The sequence below is a fragment of the Desmodus rotundus genome, chromosome 4 (genome assembly GCF_022682495.2).
Source record: "Desmodus rotundus isolate HL8 chromosome 4, HLdesRot8A.1, whole genome shotgun sequence".
NCBI classification, from domain to species: Eukaryota; Metazoa; Chordata; class Mammalia; order Chiroptera; family Phyllostomidae; genus Desmodus; species Desmodus rotundus.
Window position 1 is genome coordinate 130,877,255 of NC_071390.1, and position 23,674 is coordinate 130,900,928.

At 43.5% G+C, this 23,674-nt stretch overlaps 1 protein-coding gene across 12 annotated transcripts in view; it reads left to right on the forward strand.

Annotated features, from left to right (window-relative positions):
* Window positions 1–23,674, forward strand: part of SHROOM3 (shroom family member 3) — a 277,506-nt gene that overhangs the window by 204,592 nt on the left and 49,240 nt on the right. For 11 of the 12 annotated variants that reach the window (XM_053923113.2, XM_053923112.2, XM_053923115.2 and 8 more), the window contains one exon: window positions 18,787–18,918. In XM_053923113.2, coding sequence (XP_053779088.1) covers window positions 18,787–18,918 — 132 coding nt within the window. Of the gene's footprint in view, window positions 1–18,786; window positions 18,919–22,492; window positions 22,728–23,674 lie in introns of those variants that run through there. The other variant, XM_053923118.2, reaches the window with a different exon arrangement.

The window sequence follows — 23,674 nt, forward strand, 5'->3', positions numbered from 1 at the left end:
GTAGGGTACACTTCTGTGCACGCAGGCTTTTGGACTGGGAGCAAAAGATCGCCCACAGGCACATAATCTCCATGGAGAGACTGCTGTGAGATATCAGAGTGCCACAGGAAATCTTAGCACAGAGGCTTCTAAAGATAGTTATGTGTTTTTTGTATTGCTAATTGTCAATATTGAAAGGCTAGTTAAATGATTATTTCCAATTAAAAGCATGGTCAGATATATGGCTAAATCTTCCCCCACATAATTTCACCAGATGTTGTTTTGCATTTTAACTAATTCTGATTGTTATTTTTATTTTTTAAAGTATCTTTTTTTCTGATTATAAAACTATTACATGGCCATTGCGGAAAAGGTGCAATATACAGAAGTGAGAAAGCAGTAAAGTTATCCTTAACAATGACATTTATGTGCTGTTTGCTAAGGCCTAGTTTTTTATAGAAGCCTACCTAGTCATTTGAAAACTTTGAGCTGAGGATATTTTTAAAAATTGCTAACAAACCTGGTTAGGCACTAAAACTAGTGACCAATAAGAAAATAAACTTGTACTTTAAAAAATGTTATAACCTACAGTAACTTATTCACGTGGTTTCATGAAACAGAATTTATTGTGGCAATTTCTCTTGAATCAACTTCCCACATCTGTTCCTGACAAATGGTATCTGTTTGCATAGGCTGTTTGGTAAATACTTCTCTCTACCATTTAAGGCAAAGGGCCCAAGCATATAACCCCTTCCAGTGCTTGTAGCTAGGCTCATAGAGTTAATGTTTTTATTGGTTTCTACATCAGAACTTCCTCACGGTATGCTTGATAAAACCCTGGAGAAGGTTACCAAGCGATGTTGTAGAGAATTTACTTCCCTGGAGATTTTAAGAATAGGATAAACATCCATCTGCCTAGGACGGCTTCAGTGCAGTGCTGCCTGGGTTTAGGAAGACTAGGTCACCTCTCAGAGCCCAAAGGAGGAATTCTATATTTATTTCAGTCCCCAATAACCTGGGGCCAAAGAAAATAACGATTGCCCCAAAGCACCTGAGTCCAGTATGAGGCAAAGCTCTGCTTTGATAACAAAGATTCTTTCTTTGGTAAGAAAGATTTAAAATTACCTCTAGGACAGTGTAAGTTCTGTGATTTAGAGTAAATGAATGAATTGATTCATGGGAATTAAAGGTCCTGCCTCAAAGGCAGGAAGGGGGGCTGTATTGAGATTAACCCCTGAGCTGAGGATGGTATGCCCAAGACCTCTCTCCACCTTGGACCCAATGTTCTTTTCATTATGCTATCTTACGTGTTAAACCCGGTCACGTGCTTACATTAACATTTTACTTTCTCTTCAAAATGCGTTCTTGGCTTTTCGTTTTCAATGTAGAAACCATGTGGCCCATCTGCCAAAACCCAGGATGTCTGTAGCTTCTGTCGGAGGCCGCCCCCGGCTCCAGCAGTGCCGCTGTTTTGCTTGCGTCTTTTAGAAGGTCAGGATTTCATGGGTTGCTGCTTCCTCCGCCCTCCTGTTTGACAGAAGGATCCTGTAATTCTAACCACTGTGTGACCTCAATTGCCGTGACACCTTCCTCCCTTTCCATGGTATCACTTGATCAGGAGCAGCCACCCCTCTTTCTTCCTGCAGGATCACTACGAGGGGTTCACTTTCTAGGAAAGATCATGTCAAAAAGAAAATGGGGGAGTCGGGAGTCTCCTGGCTGGACAGTTTTTCACCTGCTTGAATGAATGAGCAGCGCCTCCACTTCACAGCCTCCAGCTTGCCTTATTTTTCCATGCATGTCGAGCACGTTTTCCTCTGCTACACAGTAGTGCCTAAAGAAGGAATAGGATTACAGTGTGAACAATGGTCATTCATTTGTGCAGCAAACATTTACTATGTGAGAGGCAGCCCAGGAACTGGAAACGAGTTCTTTGCCCTCAGGGAACTTGTCATATAAGAGGAGAAATCAAACATGTTAATAAGTTGGGGCATTTCTGAGGGAGTTAAGAACCTCGTACAGAGTTAAGAACTTAGGTTTGTTGTAGTTAAACATACACCAAACCTATGACATAACATTTCCACACCTAGCTATTCACTTAAGGTAGATGAAAACAAATGTCCACAAAATGACTTGTAAAGAATGTTCATAACAACTTTATTCACAATTGTCTACAACTGGACACAACCCTAAGTTCATCAACAGGAGAATGGATAAACTGTGGTACATCCATACAATGGAATACTACTCAGCAATGAAAACGAATGAACTCTTATACAACTACCTGGATGGCTCTCATGTTAAACTGAAAGAAGCTAGGCACAAAAGAGTACTGAAGCAATTCTGATTATGAAGTATTAGAATGGGCAAAAATATGACAGCAGAAGTTAGTGCTTGCCTCTGGGTGTGGGGGATTGACTGGAAAGATGTAAGCAAGAGATTTTCTGGAGCAGTGGAAATGTTCTGTGTCTTTTTTTCAGTGATAATTACATAGCTGTCCACAATGATGAAAATCCATTGAACCAAACACTTAAGACCTATGTATTTTATTGTATGCAAAGCATCGGTTCAATTAGAACAACTTAGGTTCTAGAGATAGACAAGGGTACACATCTCATCTCTGCCTCTAGGTAAAAATTACCTTGGGCAAGTTATTAAATGCCCTTGAGCCTGAAAGCATTGGACAATAATAAAATATCACCTTCATAGGGTTATTGTGGATGAAGTTATTATAGATAATGAAAGGGTGCAGCTTAGAGAAGTCAGTAAATGTCAGCTAATAATTCCATGCACTGTGGCAAGTTTAATGTGTGGTTTTGGTGTTAATATAAAATTTATTGCATTTTTTGTGAAAGCTACCTTATTTAATATTATCAAGGATCTTATAACATATTAACCAATATCCTTAGTATGATATGTATCTTCTTTTTAATGGGTTGTTATTTGAGGTTGTAGGGAATTTAAGTAAGTTCTAGCCTACCTGATCCAAATACCACCGGGGCTTGGCTTTGCCAGCACGAGCAAACCCCAAAGAGCGGAAACACCCACTTGGCAAACCCCTCTGTTTTTGACAACTGATTTAGTGATACTAGTTGAAGCTGAACTCCCAGACTAGACAGACTCACTGCACCCTCTGGGAATCCAGGTGAAAGGGTTACATACTGTATCCTGTTTCCAAAGCTGTAGGTGAAAACAACTCTTGATCTTTGTATCAAATTAATATTGTGATTTTTTAAAGGGACAAATTATATAACTTGAATTTTCAGCAAAATACCTTGGACAGAGTGGTAAATAAAATACAGGAGTTTACTTAATCTATTAAGCTTCAATTATTTTTAAGTTCATCAAAGTGTTTGCCAGCTCCAGCAGTCATTTTATTGTTGGGTTGGGGTAAGTCATTCAGTAAACATCAGCCATTTCCTGAGAACATTGTATTAGCCTCTGAAATTCAATAATGAATACTGAGATATTTTACACTCAGGAGTTCACAGACACCCTGACCGAGTATAAATGCATATCCCGTTTTCTTGGAATATTTGTCAGAACAGAGGGCTCTGTCTTAGACTAGTCTTTTTCTTTTCTTTTTTTTTCTTTTTAAAGCCTCCTATTTACGGTAGAGTTTTAAATCCTGGTTCTTTGTCACTGGTATTATTTTCTTAAACATCAGAATTTCTTGCTGATGTTTTCTCTCGTTTATTACTAAAGAGAACAACGACCACAAAATGATCTGACATATGAAGGCAATTTAGTGTAACATCGAGGGCTTAGACTGAGGGGCCGGGATGACTAAGGCTGAACCTGAATTCCTCTACCTGCTAGTAATTTAGGTCAAATTCTTAAATTCTTTAAGCCTGAGTTTCCTCATATGCAAAAAAGGTGATAATAATACCTTAAAAGAGGTATTAATACTTATCAGATTAAGGCTGTTATAAGGATTAAATGACCAAATACATGTAAAAATAAGTAGCTTAGCACCGAGTGGGTGTTAATTTCTAATATTTATTATTTGCTAAGTGTGGAGAACTGTCTGAAACACTTGTATCTTCTTCACACCCCTATGAGGCAGGCACTATTATTATCTCCTTTTAAAGGTGAGGAAACCAACACAACAGGTTAGGCATGGAGGTGCCAAGATTGGAACCTAACAAGACCTTGCCTCTCAACTGACGAGGTTCATAATAGATGTCAGTTACTTTTCCCTTTTAGGTAAAATTATTTTTGATATAATTACTGTAAGGAGAAAGGAACACTGATAAATGCCCTCCCCTCTATGGGCTGCCTGCAAGTGGGCAGTGGTGGTGGAGGAATTGATCGACTCCTGACTGTGTTCGTAAATGGTCATGGGTCTACTTACTACCATATTGCTGGGGGGGGGGGGGATTTCAGGAGAGGTGTTAATGAACTTGTCACATTCTTTCCCCAGCCCTCAAAAGTCTGCCAGTCAGTGGCTTTCTCTGCCATTGTCCTTCACCCTCTACCCCAGGGACTCCAATTAAAAAGTCAATTTGTGAACAAAAAAATGTGGAGAACCAGGCCACCTGTTAGGATTTGGCCAAGACTTGGTGAAGCCCATTTAGGGATTGACATAGGGGTGATGTTATCTTGGTGTCCACAAGGAAGCCAAGGAATGTGTGAGAAATGGGTTCGGGAGCCCTATTATAGTTAGAGGCAAAGTAAGCTATTGACTCAGGATCATTTGTATTCCCTATTTCTGTTGGCATTTCCTCAACCCCCAGATCCTGGAGAATGCTGAGCCAGAAAACGTAAGTAAAAAATAAATCCCGGCTGGTAGGTTGAAAACTCTATTAATTTGATGAAGACATACGTCACATTGGCCAATTTATTCAAATAATGTGTAGGTGCCCAGAGGGAAAATGTAGTTAAATATACAGACATGACTTCCTATGTAGATCTCAGCCTTTTTACTTAGTCCCAGTAAGATGCTCTGTATTAAAGTTCTGGACATCCACGCCTCTCCTTTGTAGTGCGGCTAGACAGCCAGAGTCTCAGGGCGCTTCCTCAACCACCCAAGTGGTGCCAGGTCTATTTACAGATGCATCAGAGACCCCCCTCCCCTGCCCCTGCATGGCAATGGAGGTGCTGCTGGAGACAATGGGCTGAATGAAGGCAGGCCGCCTTTGCAAAGTGCTCTTGCAGCCCTGTGTTAGAAGGAATGTCACTGTGTGTATTTGAACTTCTGTCCATCCAAGTGAGCCCCATTATCTCAGGGCAAAATTACTGGCAGACAAAATTCAAGTAGGGCTCCGCTCTTGGAAGGGGAGAGAAGAAACCTGGAGGGAACACGTACCAGGATCTTAGCTCTGGTTGTCCCTTGCCTCTTGAGGCTGCTTCGCTGTGTGCAAGCTCCACTGTCCCTTACTCTGACTCACAAGCGACGTGCATGGCTAAAGTTAGGAGAATTGCAGGACTGTCACTTGAAGTCCCTCTCTGTCTCTTCACCGCCGCCTCCAGCCTGTTTCCCTCAACCTAAAGCCTTTTGTGAGGGTTCCCATGGTTACCTCTTTACCACTAGCAGCTGGAATGCCACAGTGAGAGGAGGCCGCCTCCCCTACTGAGCCAGGTCTGGCGGGGCTGGAGGCCACCGATCTGCAGCTGGATCTGCAGCTGGATTCGTGACATGAGGTCACAGTCCACTACCTTCTCTTTGTCCTGGGTTCTGTACCTTTCCCAGGCCTGGTGTGTTGGGGTTGCAGTGGGAGGGGAGACAAGGGATGATGTACAACTCAGGGTATTTCCTGCCTATGCTGGCCTGGCCTGGCCTGACTTGGCTGTCCCAGCACCTGCCACATTCCTGCCTGATGCCTGCCCCTGTGTTAGTGCCCTGTGCAGGAGGAAGCCCAGTAGATAAAATCTACCTGCCTTCCCCTCAGCTCTTGTTCCCAATACCATCTGTTTATGGGTTAGTGGACATTAACAAGGAAAGGCTCCAGTCTGGAAGGAATTTGGTATCAGAGGCAGGTTTTCATCCCAGCCTGGAAGACTAGGCAGGCCCTGGGAACTGGGGAATTGCATGGGGACTTGAGGCCCAAGATGTGAACACAACTAGCTGAAAGTTTGTCTTCCAGCCGTCTCCTGAGATACTGCTTGGAGGCTCAAATTCCTTCTCATCTGCAGTCCAATTGGCCCCAGAGTTAACACAGGAATTCTAACTACAGATGGAAATTAAACAGCCCTGGTAGGGAGGGTAAAATGTAGTAGTTACCAATGGAAACCACCAAAAATCATCACTCCTAAGCAAGAAAATACTAAAGAATTATGTTCTTCCTGAGATAAAGCAACTAGCTGTTTTCTGAATATCTTTCAGCCCTACCAATGTGTCCCTAAGCCCTCAGGTTTGCGATTGTTGTAGAAGGGGGTAAACACATTAGGAACCTTATAATGTGTTGGGTTCTGGCTTTTCCACTTTCTTTGTGACCTTCAGCAACTTACTTAAATTGCCTGGGCCTCAGTTTCCATTTCTGTGAGAGGGAGACAATACTGCATAGGCTTGTTACAAGGATTACATTTGGTAGGTGAAATGCTTTGTAAACTGTAAAGACCAATGCAGGTGCCAAATTTGTAATAATTTTAAGTTGCGTTTTGAGAACGCCATGCTCAGGACATACACAGATTTTGTCAGGCCCACTTTCGTATTATATGTGTCAGCAGGTACAGAATTCCCCCGGAAGGATAAGGTAGTGTTGGGGTGAGTAGGGACATACAGGATTAAAAAAACAAACAAAATAAACCCCTCTAGACTATATTACACTAATCCTGAAATAACAAAGGAGAGGAAGAATGATGGAGACAAGTAAAAATTTAGTCCATGGAACCATAATTACAAGTACCGTGAAAAGGATATTGTAACCTCAAACAATTACTTCTCCACCAATGGCCTGCGTTTTGGTACCTTGCTCCCCATTTAAACTGTGCTTCCAAAGAATAAAGCAAAGCTGGAGGAAAGCTTGGGAGACAGAAAGAGTCCTGCTTTGGGTGATAGCAGAGGTTGGAAACATTTAGGTATGAGATTTGGAGGCATTTAAATAGCATGGGATATCTATTATCTACCTTAAAAAGCAGAACGAATCTTGCATATTGTGGACACAAAGGCAGTTGGCACGAGCTGTTTAAAAAAATGCATGTGAGCTTCCTTCTAAAACCCAATAATCCTCTCGGGCAAAGTAAGGATTAGGCCTCCCTCACAACAAGGGGAGGGGGTGACTTAATTTTTCCTAAGATTCCTTAGCCGATGCCAAATTCAGCAAGGGACCTATTTTCTCCCATGAATGACAATCTCCATTTCCATTTTTAATGTCCACCCTTCTTCTCTAGACAGGTCTAGGACAGAAGCAACTTATTTGCAAGCAGATGGGACAGAGAAATACTGGCTCCCACAGACTACATTGTGCACCCCCAGCCCCAGGGACTTCCCAGAGCCAGAGCCCCCCTACTTCCTCCTGCCTGCCGGAGAGGAGGGGTCTCTTACCCTAGAGCCCAAGGTGAGAAGACTCCAGAGGCTCGAAACACCTGGGCCCAAGCTCATTATGAGTTTTTTATTATTAAATGTATTGAGGTAGCATTGGCTGATATCATTATATAAATTTCAGGTGCAGAGCGCAATTCGGAATCTGTAAACTCGATTGTGTACTCGCCATCCCAAGTCTAGTTTCCTTCTGTTACCACATATTTGGCCCCCATGTTTTTAAAGCTGCCTGGCAGACACATTAACTGACTGCCATCCCTGCCCCGGGGCTGAGGCTCTGGGTGAGAGGAGGCTGCTAGAAAGACACCCCAGACTGATTCTGTCACCTTGCACTTGAGGAGTCGTTTCTTTCACACCGGGCACTGGGTCCTCTGCTAGGCTTTTCCTAAGAGGCTTAGGCGATGCCCCAAATTTCCTGTTTTTACATGCAAAGTAACCTCCACTTCAGAGTTCAATATTTATATCCCCCCTAAATGCTTTGGACATTTGTAGTTTCCCTTTTTAAGGAATAGAAGAACCCATCGTGGTGCCACCACCCTGTCACACACCTTAGGCGACTTCCCTATTCCTCTCTCTCAGACAGGCCACTTGGGTTGAATGAAAATAGCTCCTGCCTTACAGTGGTTGTCATAGGCCAGGCTCAGTGGGTCCCGTAGCAGTGCCACCAGGCAGGGGACTCTGTCCCCTTTTTGCAGATGAGGTCCTGAGGCTCACGGAGACTAGTGGCCAGGGACTGGCAGAGCTCAGATCACTCTGACTTCAAATCCCATGTGTCTCCGGTGACTCTGGAAGTCAGAAGTTATGTTTAATTCCACACACATTCGAACTTGGAGCCTGCATGTGGAAAGTGTTCCTGACTTGTGGATGCAGGTACTCAGAGCTGTTTTCTCGCTTGGCTTTGTCATGTATGCCCTTTTTCACCTTGGTCCATAGCGTGTTAAAAGTTAAGGAACCCTAAAGGTCATCTATACCAACCTCGTGCAGGTCTCCTGGCTGCTGGTCCAGTACTGTTGACCTCTGTAATAGTGCATGCATATATGGCCATTTTTGGTGTCTACTAACCATTCAAACTCCTTTGTCCTAGTATTTTGTGGAAATAAGGAAGTATTCCCAAATTTGCCTGCAACTTCCACCATAATGCAGCTTGTTCCCTTTTCTCTCTTGCTCCTGTCTCGGTAGATCCTTTCCATGTGCCCTCCTAGAGGTCATTACTGGTACTACACCATGCAGTGTGGTCTGGGAAAGAGGCATGTCAGGGAAACTTGGACTGGGACAGATTCTATTTGGCTCCAACCTTACCCCTCTACTGGTGTCCCATGATTCAGGATGTCAAGATTGTTTCACATGCCCTTTGCTGTCTCAGTTACAGGGCTGGTCATTAGGTGCATTATATTCTGTGCACCCCCTCCCCACCTGTCCCAGTGGACCAACACTCCGCCGATCCGGTCCAGGCAGAGCATCAGCAGTACACATTCACTCAGGGAGAGAGCAATCCCCATCCATGTGAGATAGGATAGACAACTGCAGGGAGCCCGCCAGGAAGCTGCCTAATGTCCACTCAGAGCATATTTTCATTAAACAAACGCTTATTAGGCATCTTCTCTTGCGAGAGGGCACCCCATCAAAGTGGGCACCGTACCTGGCCAAGGAAGAAAAGAGAGACTCAGTAAGACTAGCACTACAGTTGACTGTTGAACTGAGTGGAGGTTGGGGACACTAGATTTAATTTTTGCCTCCCCCAAAACTTAACTACCAATAGTCTACTGTTGCCAGCAAACCTCACCAATAACAATCGATTAACACATTTTGTATGTGTATTATATTCTGTATTCTTATAGTAAAGTAAGCTAGAGAAAAGAAAATGTAATTAAGAAAATTATTTTTTAAGGTTTAATTAATTTATTTTTAGAGAGGGGAAGGGAAGGAGAAAGAGAGGGAGAGAAACATTAATGTGTGGTTGCCTCTTGCACACCCCCTACTGGGGACCTGGCCCCACAATGCAGTCGCTCCCTGACTGGGAATTGAACCAGTGACCCTTTGGTTCACAGGCTCGCACTCAATCCACTAAGCCACACCAGCCAGGGCTAAAAAATTATAAGAAAGACAAAATACATTTACTGAAAATATCTGCACCTAAGTACAATTCGAACCTGTGTTGTTCAAGGATCGACTGTATTGAATGGTTTTAGGAGCACAGGCTTTGTCACCAGCCAGATCTGGAGTCAAATTCTTGTTCCACTAGAGTTGAAGCAATTACCTCTGCTTCTGAGTCTCGGCTCCCGCATTTGTAAATTAGGGGTGTAATAGCATAAAAGTACCTACCTACCTTAGAGATTGGTTGTGAAGACTACAATAAACTGTGGAGGTAAGGATTCAGCCCCTGGGCTGGCTCAGAGCACTCCATAAGGTAATTACAACTTCTGGGCCTGCTGCTTTGATGCTGCTGTCTGTGAGGCACGTGATTGGAGGGAAATGAATACATGGGGGTACCTCAGCACTCACTGGCTTCAGAACTCGTCAAACCTGGTACTCGTCACATTTTGACAAGAAAAAATGTTTCAGTGCTTGGCACTCGCTTGGCACTCATCGCACTTGCTAGACCTTGGATGAGTCATGATGCCAGCCCGCAACAGAAAATGCTTCACCAATCGTGACTTGTTTGCCACTCACCAGAACAAATTCATGACGAGTACTGAGGTACCACTGTATATACAATGTAAGAAAGTAGGTGGAAAGGAGAAGGAGGTGTGCTGAGTGGACTACACTTGTCTCATGTACTTTATCTCCCTAGCATTTATCAGGATTTGTAATTTTATATTTGTACTGTGATTTTGCATGTGCTCCCCCTTAATCTGTAATTAGATAGAGGGAGGGACTGTGTCTATTTTGCCACTATTACAAGCCCAATGTCTAGTCCATTGTATGGTCCATGGTTGACATTAATGATTGTTGATTGAGTGAGTGGATGATTGGGCTGGGTTCAGAAGTGGGCACTGAGTTTGAGCATGAAACACATCCTGTATCATTTCAGCAGTGTGACTGACCAGTGTTAACAAGTTCTGAGTCAAGAGCAGGAAAGCAGTCTGGGGGGCAGGGATAAGGCTGGGGAGCCCTTCAAAAGCTAGCCTCGTCATTTCTATAGATCTAGGGATGACTGGAAGTTGGGCCAGGGACAGAGAGGGGCCCCTTCTGAATTTCAGTAACTCCTACTTCTTTGGAATAAGCTTTCCCTTTAAAGAAGCTTTCAGTATTAAATGTTTGTCACCTGTATCAGTGGACTTTCAAGATTATAGAATCCAAAGGCAATATGACATAAGAGAGAGAGTATGGAAGTTAAAGTTAGGGACCCTGGCCTCACGGGCCAGCTATGTAACCTATACTTCCTGACCTCGAGCAAGTAACTGACCGTATGTGAGGCTGTCTGCATCTGCGAACGGGGAGTAAGTAATACCTGCTCCACTTGCTCTTTAGGATTATTACGAGGGCCAAATGCAATCATGTACAAAAGATGCTTTCAAGCTCTCGTGTGTGAGAGTAAAGTAAGGAACTGTGACGGTTCACTGCAGAGGTTTGCGTGGTTCTTTGGCAACACTAGAGAGAGTGTTCTGGTGTGGCTAAGATCTGGTGAGGGAAGAAAGGCAGAGGCTGAATTTTCTCAGGGAGGCTTTGTTTCCCTCTACTGATACCTATTTCCCCCAAATCCCGCTTCCTTTTCAATGAGTATTTTCAGTGGTTGCGGAAGCTCCCACAGTAAATCCTGCCACAGCGTGAAGTCTTCTCACTGCCCCAGTTGGCTCCCAGGATAGGTACCTCTACTTCCATTTCCCAACCAGATCTTCCTTTAAAAGTATGGAGAAATCAGCCTCTTATAGTCATTCTAGTTAGGAGAATTAGGGCTAATTTACTTTTTCTGATGCTCAAAACAATAAGTATTAATTGTAAACAATTTGTAAGATATAAAAAAAAGAGAAGAAAAATATCATACATAATCTTATTACCCAATTGTAACATTTTGGTATATTTGCTGGTCTTCTGTTTCCATGTATACCTTTTTGTCTCATACGAGTAGCAAAAGAGTGATGTGGAAGAAATGACAGGCATGCGTGGCTTGGCATGTGGCTGGTGGTAGTTAAGAAGAAAGTATTCCGTTCTCCTTGGAGGCATTCAGTGAGGGAGGAGTGGAAAGGGGTGGCCTTTGGCCATACTTTTTCAACTTGTATTCCATTTCACTTTCTTTATCTGTAAAATGAGGATCATCACTGTCTCAGATGATAAGAAAATTAACTGAATAGCTTTTAAAGCACAGTATCTGGTACATACCGTGTGGCCAATAAATGTAAGTTTCTGTTCTACTGGTAAGAAGTTCCATTTATTGCCAGGCACTGTCCTAAGTGCTCCACATATGTCAATTCATTTAGCCTCGCAACTACCCTTTGATGCAGGTGCTGTTGTCCTGTGTTATAGAGAAAGAGACTGAGGCACAAGAGGTTAAGTGACCTGCCCGAGGCCAAACACCTACTAAGTGAGAGAGCCCGAATAGGAGGAGCCTGCCGCTGATTAGAGTTGACCTAAGGCCGGGCTCCAGGTGGCGGTGGAGAGTATCATACCCCTCCAGTGGTGGAGTTATCAGTGTAACTACAAACCCTTGCATGAGGGCCCTTGGTTTTCTTGTGCACTTGCCTTGGGCTAGCTGATACAGACTTTAGTGGGTGAAGTCAAAAGTATATCTGAAGCAGATTAATAAAAGATGTGGCTTTTTGCCCTGGCCACGTGTCTCCGTTGGTTGAAGCATCATCCTGTACATCAAAAGATTGTGGGTTCGATTGCTGGTCAGGGCACATGCCTAGGTTGTAGGTTCAGTCCCTGGTCTGGGTGCATATAGGAGGCAACGCTGATGGATGTTTCTCTCTCACATCAATGTTTCTTCCCCCCACCTGCCTCACCCCTCCCTCTCTAAAATCAAAGAACATATTCTTGGGTGAGCATAAAAAACCAGGATTTGGCTTTTCCCCTACCCACCCTTTTCCAGTCTTTGTATAAGGCTGGCACAGAGGTCATTGGCTAAGATCTGGCGATAGTTAAGCGTATGGTTTCAGAAAGAATCAGGAGTGTGCTGAATGCCAGGGGTGTAAATATTACATGTGGATTCATTGGGGTCATTTCAGGGGAAATTAAGTGAGACAAAGCAGCAGCAAGAGGAGCAGGTGGCACACATGGACGCGAGTCTGAGACTCAAGAGTAGAGGCACAGACACCAGACCAGGGTGGGTGAAGTCAGGAAGGTGTGGTTACGCCTGAGATGGAAAGCACCAGATAAGACACAGGCCTGAGGGAATACAAAGCAAGCTTTCTAGATGGTCAGTAATGATTTGAAAAGAAAAAAAAAATGAGAGTAATGAAGGAACAATGATTCAGAGGTTAAATCGTAATATGTAGGTACCAAAAGGTCAGTATCAGAAACAAGGGTTTTTTAAAGAAAGGGCAATTCATTAAGAATATGAAACCTTTGATAAATGCTCAGCCACCAGAAAATGAAGAACAGCCATGTTAGGCAAAGAACAAAGATCTGTACCCAGCAGCATCAGTTCTCAAAGTCTGCCCAGACACTCAAGAAGCTGGGAGTGCAGGCCTTCGGCCCTTCTAAGGAGACTGAAGGGACAAGTGCTGGGGAGCTCTTGGTGATGATACCAGAGATCTGCTAACAGGACAGAGAGATGACAGTAAGTCAGGCTTCGTGCATGATGGGCATGGAGCAGGATAAAAAGAAGGAAAGGAACATGGGAAACCAAGAACACGTCTTTTAATAAGGCAAATTATGAAAACAAGTACAAATATACACCCAGCATAAATCTAAAGGAATTTCTCCAAAAGCCTCTGAGGACAAATGTAGCCCCCTGTGAATGCATTTCTGTCTGCTTAATCTCAAAAAGCATTTTGGCTGCTTTGAAACAGAAGGCAGCAAACCTGTGCCAAGTTGTGCCAGCTATTGGTCGAAGGGTTTGGCCATATTTCCCCCACCCCTGGTCCTCTGTACTCCATGAAAGCCAGCTGCTAAAGAAATGGGCCAACAGTTGGGGCCAAATTCTATTTTCACAAAGAAGTTGACTCACAAGCTATATAGAAAGTGACTAAAAGAAAAGTGATTTCTTCCTTCCCCAAAACATGTATGTAAACAATTTAATGCTTTTAACAGTTTAAAGGCACAGAGCTCCATTTTGGGTGCATTACACAGTTATTCCCTCAACAATCTCCTGCAATTCAATCAACAAATCTGTATTGCGTACCTACCATAAGCCACTTATTGTGCTGGGTCTTGGGTGTGGAACAGTTTGAAAAAACAAAACTGAAGAAAAGCCACCCATGGGCCCTGACCTCATTGAGCTTCCTGTCTGGCAGAGGAAGCAGACCATGGTCAAGTGCAGTTACACGTGGCTGTAAGTGCATTGCAGGAAAAGACCAGATGCCGGGAAGAAGACTATTCACAGTAGATGAGGCAGTCTCTGATGTGATGTTTGAAGTGGGACCAAGGCTGAGGACAGCCCAACCAAGTGAAGAATTGGGAGGAAGACTGTTCCAGGCAGAGGGAATAGCATGTGTGAAAGTGAAGAGCTTGGAGGGGTTGGGAAGCTCAGGATGGAGTGAGAGGGGCAATATTTACCAGTGGGTGGACAGGACCCAGGTCATTCGAGTGTCTCAGGCCAAGTTAAAGAACTTGGATCTTACCCACCGTGCAGGCAGGAGCGATGCTAGGACTTTATTAGAGAATGACACAGTCCATTTACATTTTTAAAAGCTTATGCTGGCTCCTGTGTATATACTGAATTAGAGGACAGGAGTGGAAGTGGCCACTTAGGAAGCTGTTCCATACTGCACAAACACAACAGAAAGGAAGAAATCACTGATTCTAACAGATAAACCAAGCACTTGTGTAAGGTCTGTGCCAAGTAGCATGACTCCTGCCCCTTTTCACCCCCCAAGGACAAAATAAAACTATTTAAATTCAACAGGAACCAGGAAGCCGAGCTCCTTAAGTCTTTCACTCAGCTTCCCTAGTCCTTCCCCAAGTTTCATGGTATTCAAGAGAGCAACAGGAACAGAATGATGCAGAACTTTTTCTGCTTGTGTTGGCTGAAACTTAATTCAGAAAACAGTTAACAATACTGTTAAAATACCAAATAGTAAAGCACGACTTATGAATATTGGGGCAGGAAGAAGAGAAAATATGAATGTACTCATCATAGGAAGCAGCAACATGTAGGTGGTTGACCTAGATTTCTTGTTTCCTAACTATTTGGGGGTAGAAATATGATACTCAGATTGAGGATCACAATATTCTTTGTATCCCCTGCAAACCCTTCTCAGGTCAGCTATGATTCCTATTTTGTCCTTCCTAGTTCGAGATATCAAAACTGCAGAAAATCAAGAAACAACATAAAAACAGCCCCTCAAAAAGTCTCATTAGTTTTGTCAGCAAGTTAATTTATGGATTAAAAGGAGATAGTAGGGAAGAAAGGTTACAAATCTGTTGAACATTTACCAGTATGTCATTTATTGAGCAACTCTCTCAGCCAGGCACCACACCAGCCTGCTTTGCCTTTCTGAGTTTGTAGTGGAGCCCAGGCTGTCAGGGGCGGTGTGAATTTCACTTTAATTGCCAGTGTGCCACTCTCCTAGCATGGAGGGGGGAGCCTCATCCTGACCTGCACCCAGAGAAAATGATGTCCAAACTGGAACCTGAAGGACAATGTGGGTAAGCCAGGAGAGAGTGGTACCTTTCAGGAATCTGGAAGTAGTCCCATAAGGTGGAGGTTTGTTTCTGTACACTTCACTTTGAAGCTGTTTCATTGATCCCAGGGTTTCTACAATGTGTATTTTGGTATCTTTAAGTAAAACACTGTAGCCTTTGAGTATCTTTTAAGTAAAAATAAACTCATCATGTTAAATTAACGTCTTCATCATCACCATTCTTTACCCATTATGCCCAAATCTGGGGTAGTAAATCCAAGGCCTACGGAATTTATGACATAAACTGAAAAAAAATTGAAAAGACTAAACTTGGGAGGAAGAAGAGTGAGTGGTTGTCAGTGATATTCATCCCAAATGAATATGATCCCATGTGTAGTTTGAGCCATAATATACAAACTTTCCATGTGTCAGCTTGTTCATCTGGAAAATGGGGCTAAAAAAAGTTAGTTCTTCCAGAAAAGCTACGAGAATAATAACTCCCCTGACATACGAGAAAGCATACATGTCCTTTTATAGGAAAGACCTGGAGTAGTCTGCTGTAGTCATTTCAGCACCATTTCCTGATGAGATTAAGGCAGCCTTGGTTGATTCTAGTCTGCTGCGAGGCAGGTAGAACAGTAACCTCAGGTGGGTAGGAAAACATGTGATTTTGGAGACAGCCCAAGTTCAATACACGGATATAGTATTGAACTGCAAGAGGAGACAAGGGCAAAGTGAGGGTTCCGGGTGGGGGGCTCTGGGACAATAAGCTTCCCACCACTTAGTCCAGGACTATTTTCCACCTAGATTCACCGTGGAATTTATTTTCATTGGAACATATGGATTTTTAAATGTTTATTTGTTTTCCAGGTTATTCCAGAAAAAGGTTAAGGCAGAAAAAGTACCCTCTGGGTGCTGGTGATTCTTCCCCCACTCTCTCTAGCCCCCCAATTTTTAACCGTTTTCGTCTCATGGCTCACATAAACTAATTACTAAATTTCTGTGACAAACCAAAAAATATATTTTCTGCCCATCTGACAAAAAATAGGTATACTTTTTATTCATTCACATTGGACAGCTATTGTGTTGGCTGGTCATTTGTTTATTTGACAACCTAAGGGTTTGAGGTCAGTACCCCTGACTAAATAGTCAGGTATTGCATGTTTTAAAAATTCTTGTGGCGCACTGGTTGAAAATCGCTGCTCAAGGCTGTTCTGGTTGGTGTAGTGCATTTAGACAGCCCACTCGGGAGCCTCCAGAGCCAGCCCAGCTGGGGTGGAGGGAGGGGAAGGTTAGCAGGGAGGCTGTCTGTGACTTAGCCTGGGGATTGCAGTCAGCAACAAGCAATATGGTTTTCACAAACCCTCTGCTAACCTCAGCTGGTCCCCTGGAGGTGCAGGTGACAGGATAGCAGGTGGCCATGGAGAGCAGTACTTGGGTGCTGGTCTCCACTTCCCTCAGGGTGAAATGAATCATGCATTGAAAATCCTTAAAAAGATAAGACGATTTCATGTTCCTCATGCTTCCATCTCTGTCCCATTTGCCTGCTCTTCCTGCCAGCCTTCACTGTGACTGTGTACAGTGTGGGCAAGGAAAGAGAAAGGGCTCAACCATTGTGCAGAAAGGACGGAGCCAACAGTTGTGGTTTAGGGCAAAAATGAGGAAGTTATTAAATGCCACAAAGGTTTCGTGAGCGCTCAGGCCTGGTCTTTGTTTTCCTCCAGCAGACATTAGGGTCTAGAGGACAGCTGGAAAGGAACGCTCGCTGTCACAAGGGCGATAGCAATGCAAGGTCTTGGGTGTGCTCTTTACATTCGTGTAATCTTTCCATTCACACATTTGATGGTGAGATGCCTCTGAATCTGCTTTCTGCCACAGCTTAAGCCAGATGGCCATTGGGGTTGGTGCTTCTGAGGGTTCTATGTGAATCCTAATTGCAGACCACACGATGCATTCTGCAAAAACGATTTGACAAGTTAATTCTTCAGCCAAGGCTCTTCTCACTACTATTTCCAGCATAAGTTAAAGCCTTTTTAGTTGTGTCTGTTTTGCATAACATCTTAGTTGAAAGGAGCTCTAAAATGAAGGCACTAGAGCAAGACAGTGTACAAACCATGTGTAGGCAGTATGCTAGACAATTAATTGACGCTGTCTGGAAACTTTATAGCAACTCTGCATGATAGGTATATGAGTGGCTAGGTTGCTGAGTGCTGAATATGTGCCAGGCTCTATTCTAAGGGCTTTACCTGGATCATTTGAAGCTTCTCAACAATCTTTTACACCCATTTCAGAGATGAGACAACTTAGGCACGAAGAAGACAAAGTCACGGACCTGGTCAGTGGGTAGAGCCAGGACTACAGCTCAGACAGGCTGCCTGACTGCAGAGCCGGACTCCTAACCATAGTGCACTCTGCCTCTTAATCGCATGTTGCGCTTGAGGAGTCTGAGGCTCAGAGCGTACTTGCCCAATGTCACTCAGTTCATAAGTGAAAGAACCTCAACCAAGTCTTCAGACTTCACGGTTAGGTCTATAATGAAACTATACAAAGCCAGGAGTTCTAAATTGGGTGAGAAAAGTAATGTACAGAAGGAGGCGATGGTGCTTAAATATAATCAACGTGAAGATGCAACTTTAGCCTAGAAATGGAAACTCCCTGGTCATCTCCCTCCAAATCTTGAAATGACAAGAAATCAATACCATTCAGTAATTCCGCGCCCCCGCCCCCCATAGCAAGGCCTATGCAGAGGAGAAACAGCATGTGTTTGCACCTTCTCAGATTCCTACTTAGTGGTACGTGAGGGGCAAACCAGTCAGCTCTTAGAGGCTTAGGAAGAGCTGCACATTGAAAGCACTGCTGGTACCCAGCAAAGTGGAAAGTGGCAAACCTGCCTCAGAGCCCTGTGCAGGGGGCAGTCAGGGCCTTGGGACATTCCACAGCCGAGACTCTCCTAAGGAGAAGAAATATGCCTGTTTCCATGGCAGAATGCATTGGCCACATGGGGCTTAACATTTTCTTCTGACTCTCTAGGAGTTATGGGGATGGTGTTGGGACCGGGGTGGGAGGATGGATTTAAATAGACACACAGAACGCTTGCCTGCAGCGTGGTGGAATCCAAACAATCTGAAATAGCTGGGGCTCAGGAGCTGGCATGTGCTCTGAGCTGCCACCCACTGACCAGAGCAAGGGCTGCTCCACTTGCTGAGCGCTGTCCTCGGAAGAGAGGCAGCGGGCAGTTAGTCTCAGGGAGCCACCTTGTCCAACAGTTTGCTTCAGCAAGTCCAGTTTTTCACTTACCCAAAGATGCTGAATTATAGGGGAGTTCAGCCTCATAACAGTGTGTCTTTCTTCCCCCTTGTTTGGAAAATCTGATACTCTAAGACTGAAAGTACACCTCATTGCTTCACAGAAACATAGGAAAGGATGAGGACCCTCAGTAGCAGATTTGCTTTCTTCTGGGCAGAGAACATAAGTGGGTGCAGGCTTAAAACGTTGCTCTAACTACAGGGTTAATTTTCAGGCATGTTTTTTGTTAGATTCATTTGTGCCCCTGCCCACGAACACCATCATGCTCAACTTCCTGTTTTCCTTTTTTGCCAGAGATGCCTGTGCAGACCCGGGCCCTGCAGATACTGACACCTCTGACTCCTTCAGCCCAGAGCACCGCACCTCTGATCCCCAGCACAGGAAAGCGGCATGGTCAGGAGGAGCTAAGCTTCGGCTGAAGCACAGGTAGGCGGCACAGAGGTCTGTACCAAGTGGTTCAGAGAAGGGACTTGGCTGCTGGAAGAGGGAACTGGGGGCAAGGCTGGTGAAGATAGGGCTAGTGAGAGAGGTAAAGAGGGGCCAAACAAGGGGACCAGAAGCTCAGAGTTCTGAAGGATAACATCTTAATAGCAGTTTTCAAATTTAAGTTCTGAAGAACCCTAAAAGCTCCTGGGAGGTAATCTGGGGGTCTCTCAAATTATTTGATTCAAATATCTTTTAAAATATATATCCATAACTGTTTCTAAAACTATAATTTAAAACACCCAAAGTAATATACCAGTGTCTTATACTTTGGAAATGACCAATGTGTCAAATTGTGCAGCAAGATTAATTCATCTTTGAGCTGATACTCACTTAAAAGTTTTCTTGTTTCTAAATGAAGAACGTCTCAAGATTACTAAATTAGCCTAATAAAAATTTGCAGCTACTGATCTGTGCTTCTCTGTGCTAAATGGTGGGCCAGGACTTTGCATATCACACCAAATTCTCACACCAGTCCGGGGAGGTTTGCACTAGGATTCTACTAGTTCGTGGTGGATTCAAATTCAGCCAGTTTGACCAAGCTCGTAGCCACTATACTCTGTGGCCTCCACAGTAGCATTACAGAACCTACTTCAAAGGAAATCCATGGAGAGTCAATGAGATAAGACATTCAAAGCACTTACAACAGAGCCCACTCACAGGAAATGAGAACTTAATGTTAGGTATTGGGTTGGCCAGAAAGTCCGCTTAGTTTTTTCTGTAAAATACAAGACATGTCTTTCATTTTCACCAATAGCTTTGTTGGTTTGGATATTTTGAGTATGCTGACTATTCCCCACATGGTATAACATTGATTGTTCTCAATTAACGTCTGAATTTGATCGCTATCAACTTCAACTGGTCCCCCCGACCATGGAGCATCATCCAGCGAGAAACCTCCAGCATGAAACTTTGTAAACCACTTTGGACACGTTTGATCAGTCACAGCACTTTCTCCAAACACTGCACACCTCTCTTTTGTGTTTCAGTTGTGCTTTTACCTTTCTTGAAATAATGAAGCGTAACATGCCCAAAATGTTACATATTTTCTTCCATCTTCAATATTAAAATGGCTACACCAAAATTCACCAATTTTGCTAAGTTATTTTTAACTTACGGCATGCTGATATGACAGCTGTTACAAATGCAACCTAACAAAATTGTTCCGAGTGAAAGTAAAGACAACAAAGTACTACTATTCTAGAGCCACCGTACAGAAAACACCAAACGAGCTTTTTGGCCGGCCCAATAAAATGAACATTCGGCGGTGGTGTAACGATGTGGTTGTTGTCTCATCACCGTTTGCACCAGTCTCATGGAAGTCTGTGTGCAGCACGAAGGGCAGTGTGACGTAGTGAGTTAGATGCGGCCTGCGGCCTCAGACAACCTAGAGTTCACAGCTCTCACAGCTCCCCATCTGTAAAGACGAGTCTGATGAGCGAACGTAGGCTTGCTGAAAGGGTTGAAAGAGCCAGCTCATGCAAAGCGCGCGTGGTAGTGCCCAGCACGTCGTAAGCGCTCAACAGATGTTACTGTTGATACCAATTTCCCGACTGCAGTTGGGGGATTCCTTCATGTGGACACGTGAATTTGCATTATAAACATTATAAATGTTGTGTTTACTCATCATGTTTCCTTAGTCTCCTCTAACCTGTTACTTCCTCAGTCTTTCCTTGCCTTTTACGGCCTTGACACTTTTGAAGGGTGTGGGCCAGTTATCTTGTAGGATGCCTTCTGTTTGGGTTTGGCTGATACTGTCCCAGGATTAGATTGAGGTTATGCGTGTTTGGCAAGAATACCACAGAAGTGATATGTCCTTCTTAGCGTGTCCTTGCAGGGATTACCCCATGTCGATGTTTTATTACTGGTGATAATAACCTTGACTACTTGGTTAAGGTGAAGTTTGCCAGGTTTCTCCATTATAAAGTTATTATTTGTCTCTCTGTAATTAATAAATGTCTTTGGAGACATAACTTTGAGGCTATGCAAATATCCTGTTTCTCCTCACACTTTCTCCCACATTCAGCATGCACCAGCAGATACCGTCTGCAACAATTACTACTGTAAGGCTGTAAAGATGATTCTGCATTTCCTGCCACGTTTGTTCATTGGAATTCTTCTCGAAGGAAGAGCTGTCTCTTCCTTGCGCTCATTTATTCAACTATTTATATCAGTAAGGATTCCTTCATATATCAGTCATAGGTTGTGGATTATAATCCAGTATTACTGTTTCTTACTTTATTGCTCATATTGTTCCAGATTTGGTCACTGGGAGCTCTTTCCATCTGGCTGTGGTCTAAATCCTGGTTTGAAATTTGGAAAGGGGTGAGATGCTAATGTCTAGTTCTTCCACATACAGAGAGCAGACATGATGGGCTTATCATCTTTTTAGGAGTTTAAAGAGTGTTTAGGTGGGAGATTAGGGGGCGTTGAGCAAGTCTGATTTGTCTTGGAAACCTGTATAGTGACCTTGGATTTAAAAGTGCCTGGGTCACCTCATGAGCCAATTCCTAGTCCAATGGACCACAGGTGTACGTAGCTGCATTTTCATGAAAAGATATCCAGGAAGGATTTCTCATTTATAAGAAAAGAACAAAAGGGAAAGCCTCCCTTCCCCCAGGTATATACAGGGACCAGCCAAACAACGGAGTTCAGGAGAGACTCTTAGTAGCCCAGGGCTTACTATTCTCACATCTAGACTCATTCCTCCTTTCCTGCTTCGTTTCTGAATTCTCTTACATCTAACCTAGCGGGAACCCTATTATCTAACTTATCTTGGCAGAAATGTCTCCCTAAGAAAATCTGTCAAGGCTTAGACTAGGGCAGTTCAAAGAGTTGGTAAAGGAAACAAAATGTTCTTGCTTAGAACTCAAGATTTTCCGAGCCAGTGCTTTCCTCTGTGAACGTCTCATTCCTTCCCCACCTTTCACCACTGGTCACCACCATCATTCGAACAATGATCTCATCTAATTATTAAGCATTTACCCATATATGGTGACGTGTTTTTGTGCTCTGTAAAGTAAATAAAGATGGGTAATAGAAAGCTCAGGGCTTGACTCCTATTCATTTGCAATTGAGCAGCAAGGTTAGTTCAGCTGGCACTTTGCACTGAATTCTGTCCCTGTGATACGGATGCAGCGTTCTCAGCACAGTATGCTTTAGGAGGCTTTGGTGGATGTTGAGAGAGAACCAGCCCCTGCTTCGTAGCCTCCCACACTGTGGGCAGCTTAAAGCAATTAACACACTTTTGCAGACAGTGGCATTTTTGCATGTGAAGGAGGGCGTGGGTTTAGCGGGGAAGATCATTCAAGGAAACTTCCCGGTTTCAGTTTGATGCATTTTTATGAGCAGGTGATTTTCCTTGCTTCCCTCCTCTTCCTGCCCACAGAATGGCATTCTGGCATTTCTAAGCTGCGTGCTATTATTCCTTGGATGCTGGTGCTTCTCAGGAAGAATTACTGAGAGTCTCCTTCTCTCTTCCCTTTTCTAGAGCAGGAATTGAACTTTTAATTGGCCAGTTTACAGAGGTGACTGGGAATCAGAGTCCCTCCCACCTGCACTAAGCTTAGCGAGTTCAGGGCGGTTCAGGCTGTCTGACTGGAGGCATGTGGAATTGGCTGGAAGGAAGGCTTTGCAACCCTGGGAGGAACACAAAGAGCAGTAGCAGGAGTAATGGCTTTTTACCCCACTCCTGGCTATGACATTCAGTTGGCCAGGGGGGCGTTATCTAGGATGTTTCTGTTCACCACAAGGTAAGTCCACTGTTATGTTAGAATGAGGTTTAGAATCATTGCAAGATTCTCAACTGACAAGCCTTTCACAGGTGTCTGTTTGATGTTGTGCGATATCTGTTGACAGAGAAAAAAACAACCACATATTAAGTTTAAGCCCATTTCTCTAAGTTGTCATGAAAATTGTTAGTTGAGTACCTCACGTCAGTCAGTATACTGGTACTGTCTCTGAGGGAATTTTCAGTCATTCTCTCTGCTGGGTACCGTCACTGTCGCAGTATTTTTTGTGATGTTGCGTATTTAGAGTGGCTTTTTAGCTCATGCAGATAAGCAATCTCTTCGCCTTGTATACTCCCTGGTTTCGCTTCCCCTCTTCCCTGGGGACTTGCAGAGCATTTCTTCTGTTTCTCACGGGGAAAGCCTCCTTACCTGTCTGTGTAGGAGTAGCCAAGTTGTCCGTTCTCACTGACAACATTTGTATAAAGAAACGGAACCTGTGACTATATTCTCACTTTTAAAGGAAAGGTACAGTCCCCTCATGCAGCTTCGAGTTTACATGAAATGTGTTGATTGAGATTGCCAGTTTTACAGCATTTAATTCTATTACAAGTAAAGGCTTAAATATTTGGTTATCTTTTCCTGTATTTACAATAATTAGACTTCAGCTCTTATCCTTATAGTGATTCAAAATTTTTGTTTGGAGTTATGCTTAAGGCCAATGCTTGCTTCTAAGGATGCTTTTACTTAAAAGTAAATATAATATGGAAAAGAACAGGGGGATATAACAGTCATGGTAAAGTTCTAGATCTGAAGGTGACTTGAATATTTTACATTATTACTATAGGCACTCATTTTATTATTATACCTTATAAAGGGTAAAAAAGAAAACATGAACTGCTTATATTATAAAACATACATAGAAAGAGGGATCACAGGGCTGGTTTTTCAAGTTTGATTTGGCATTCTTT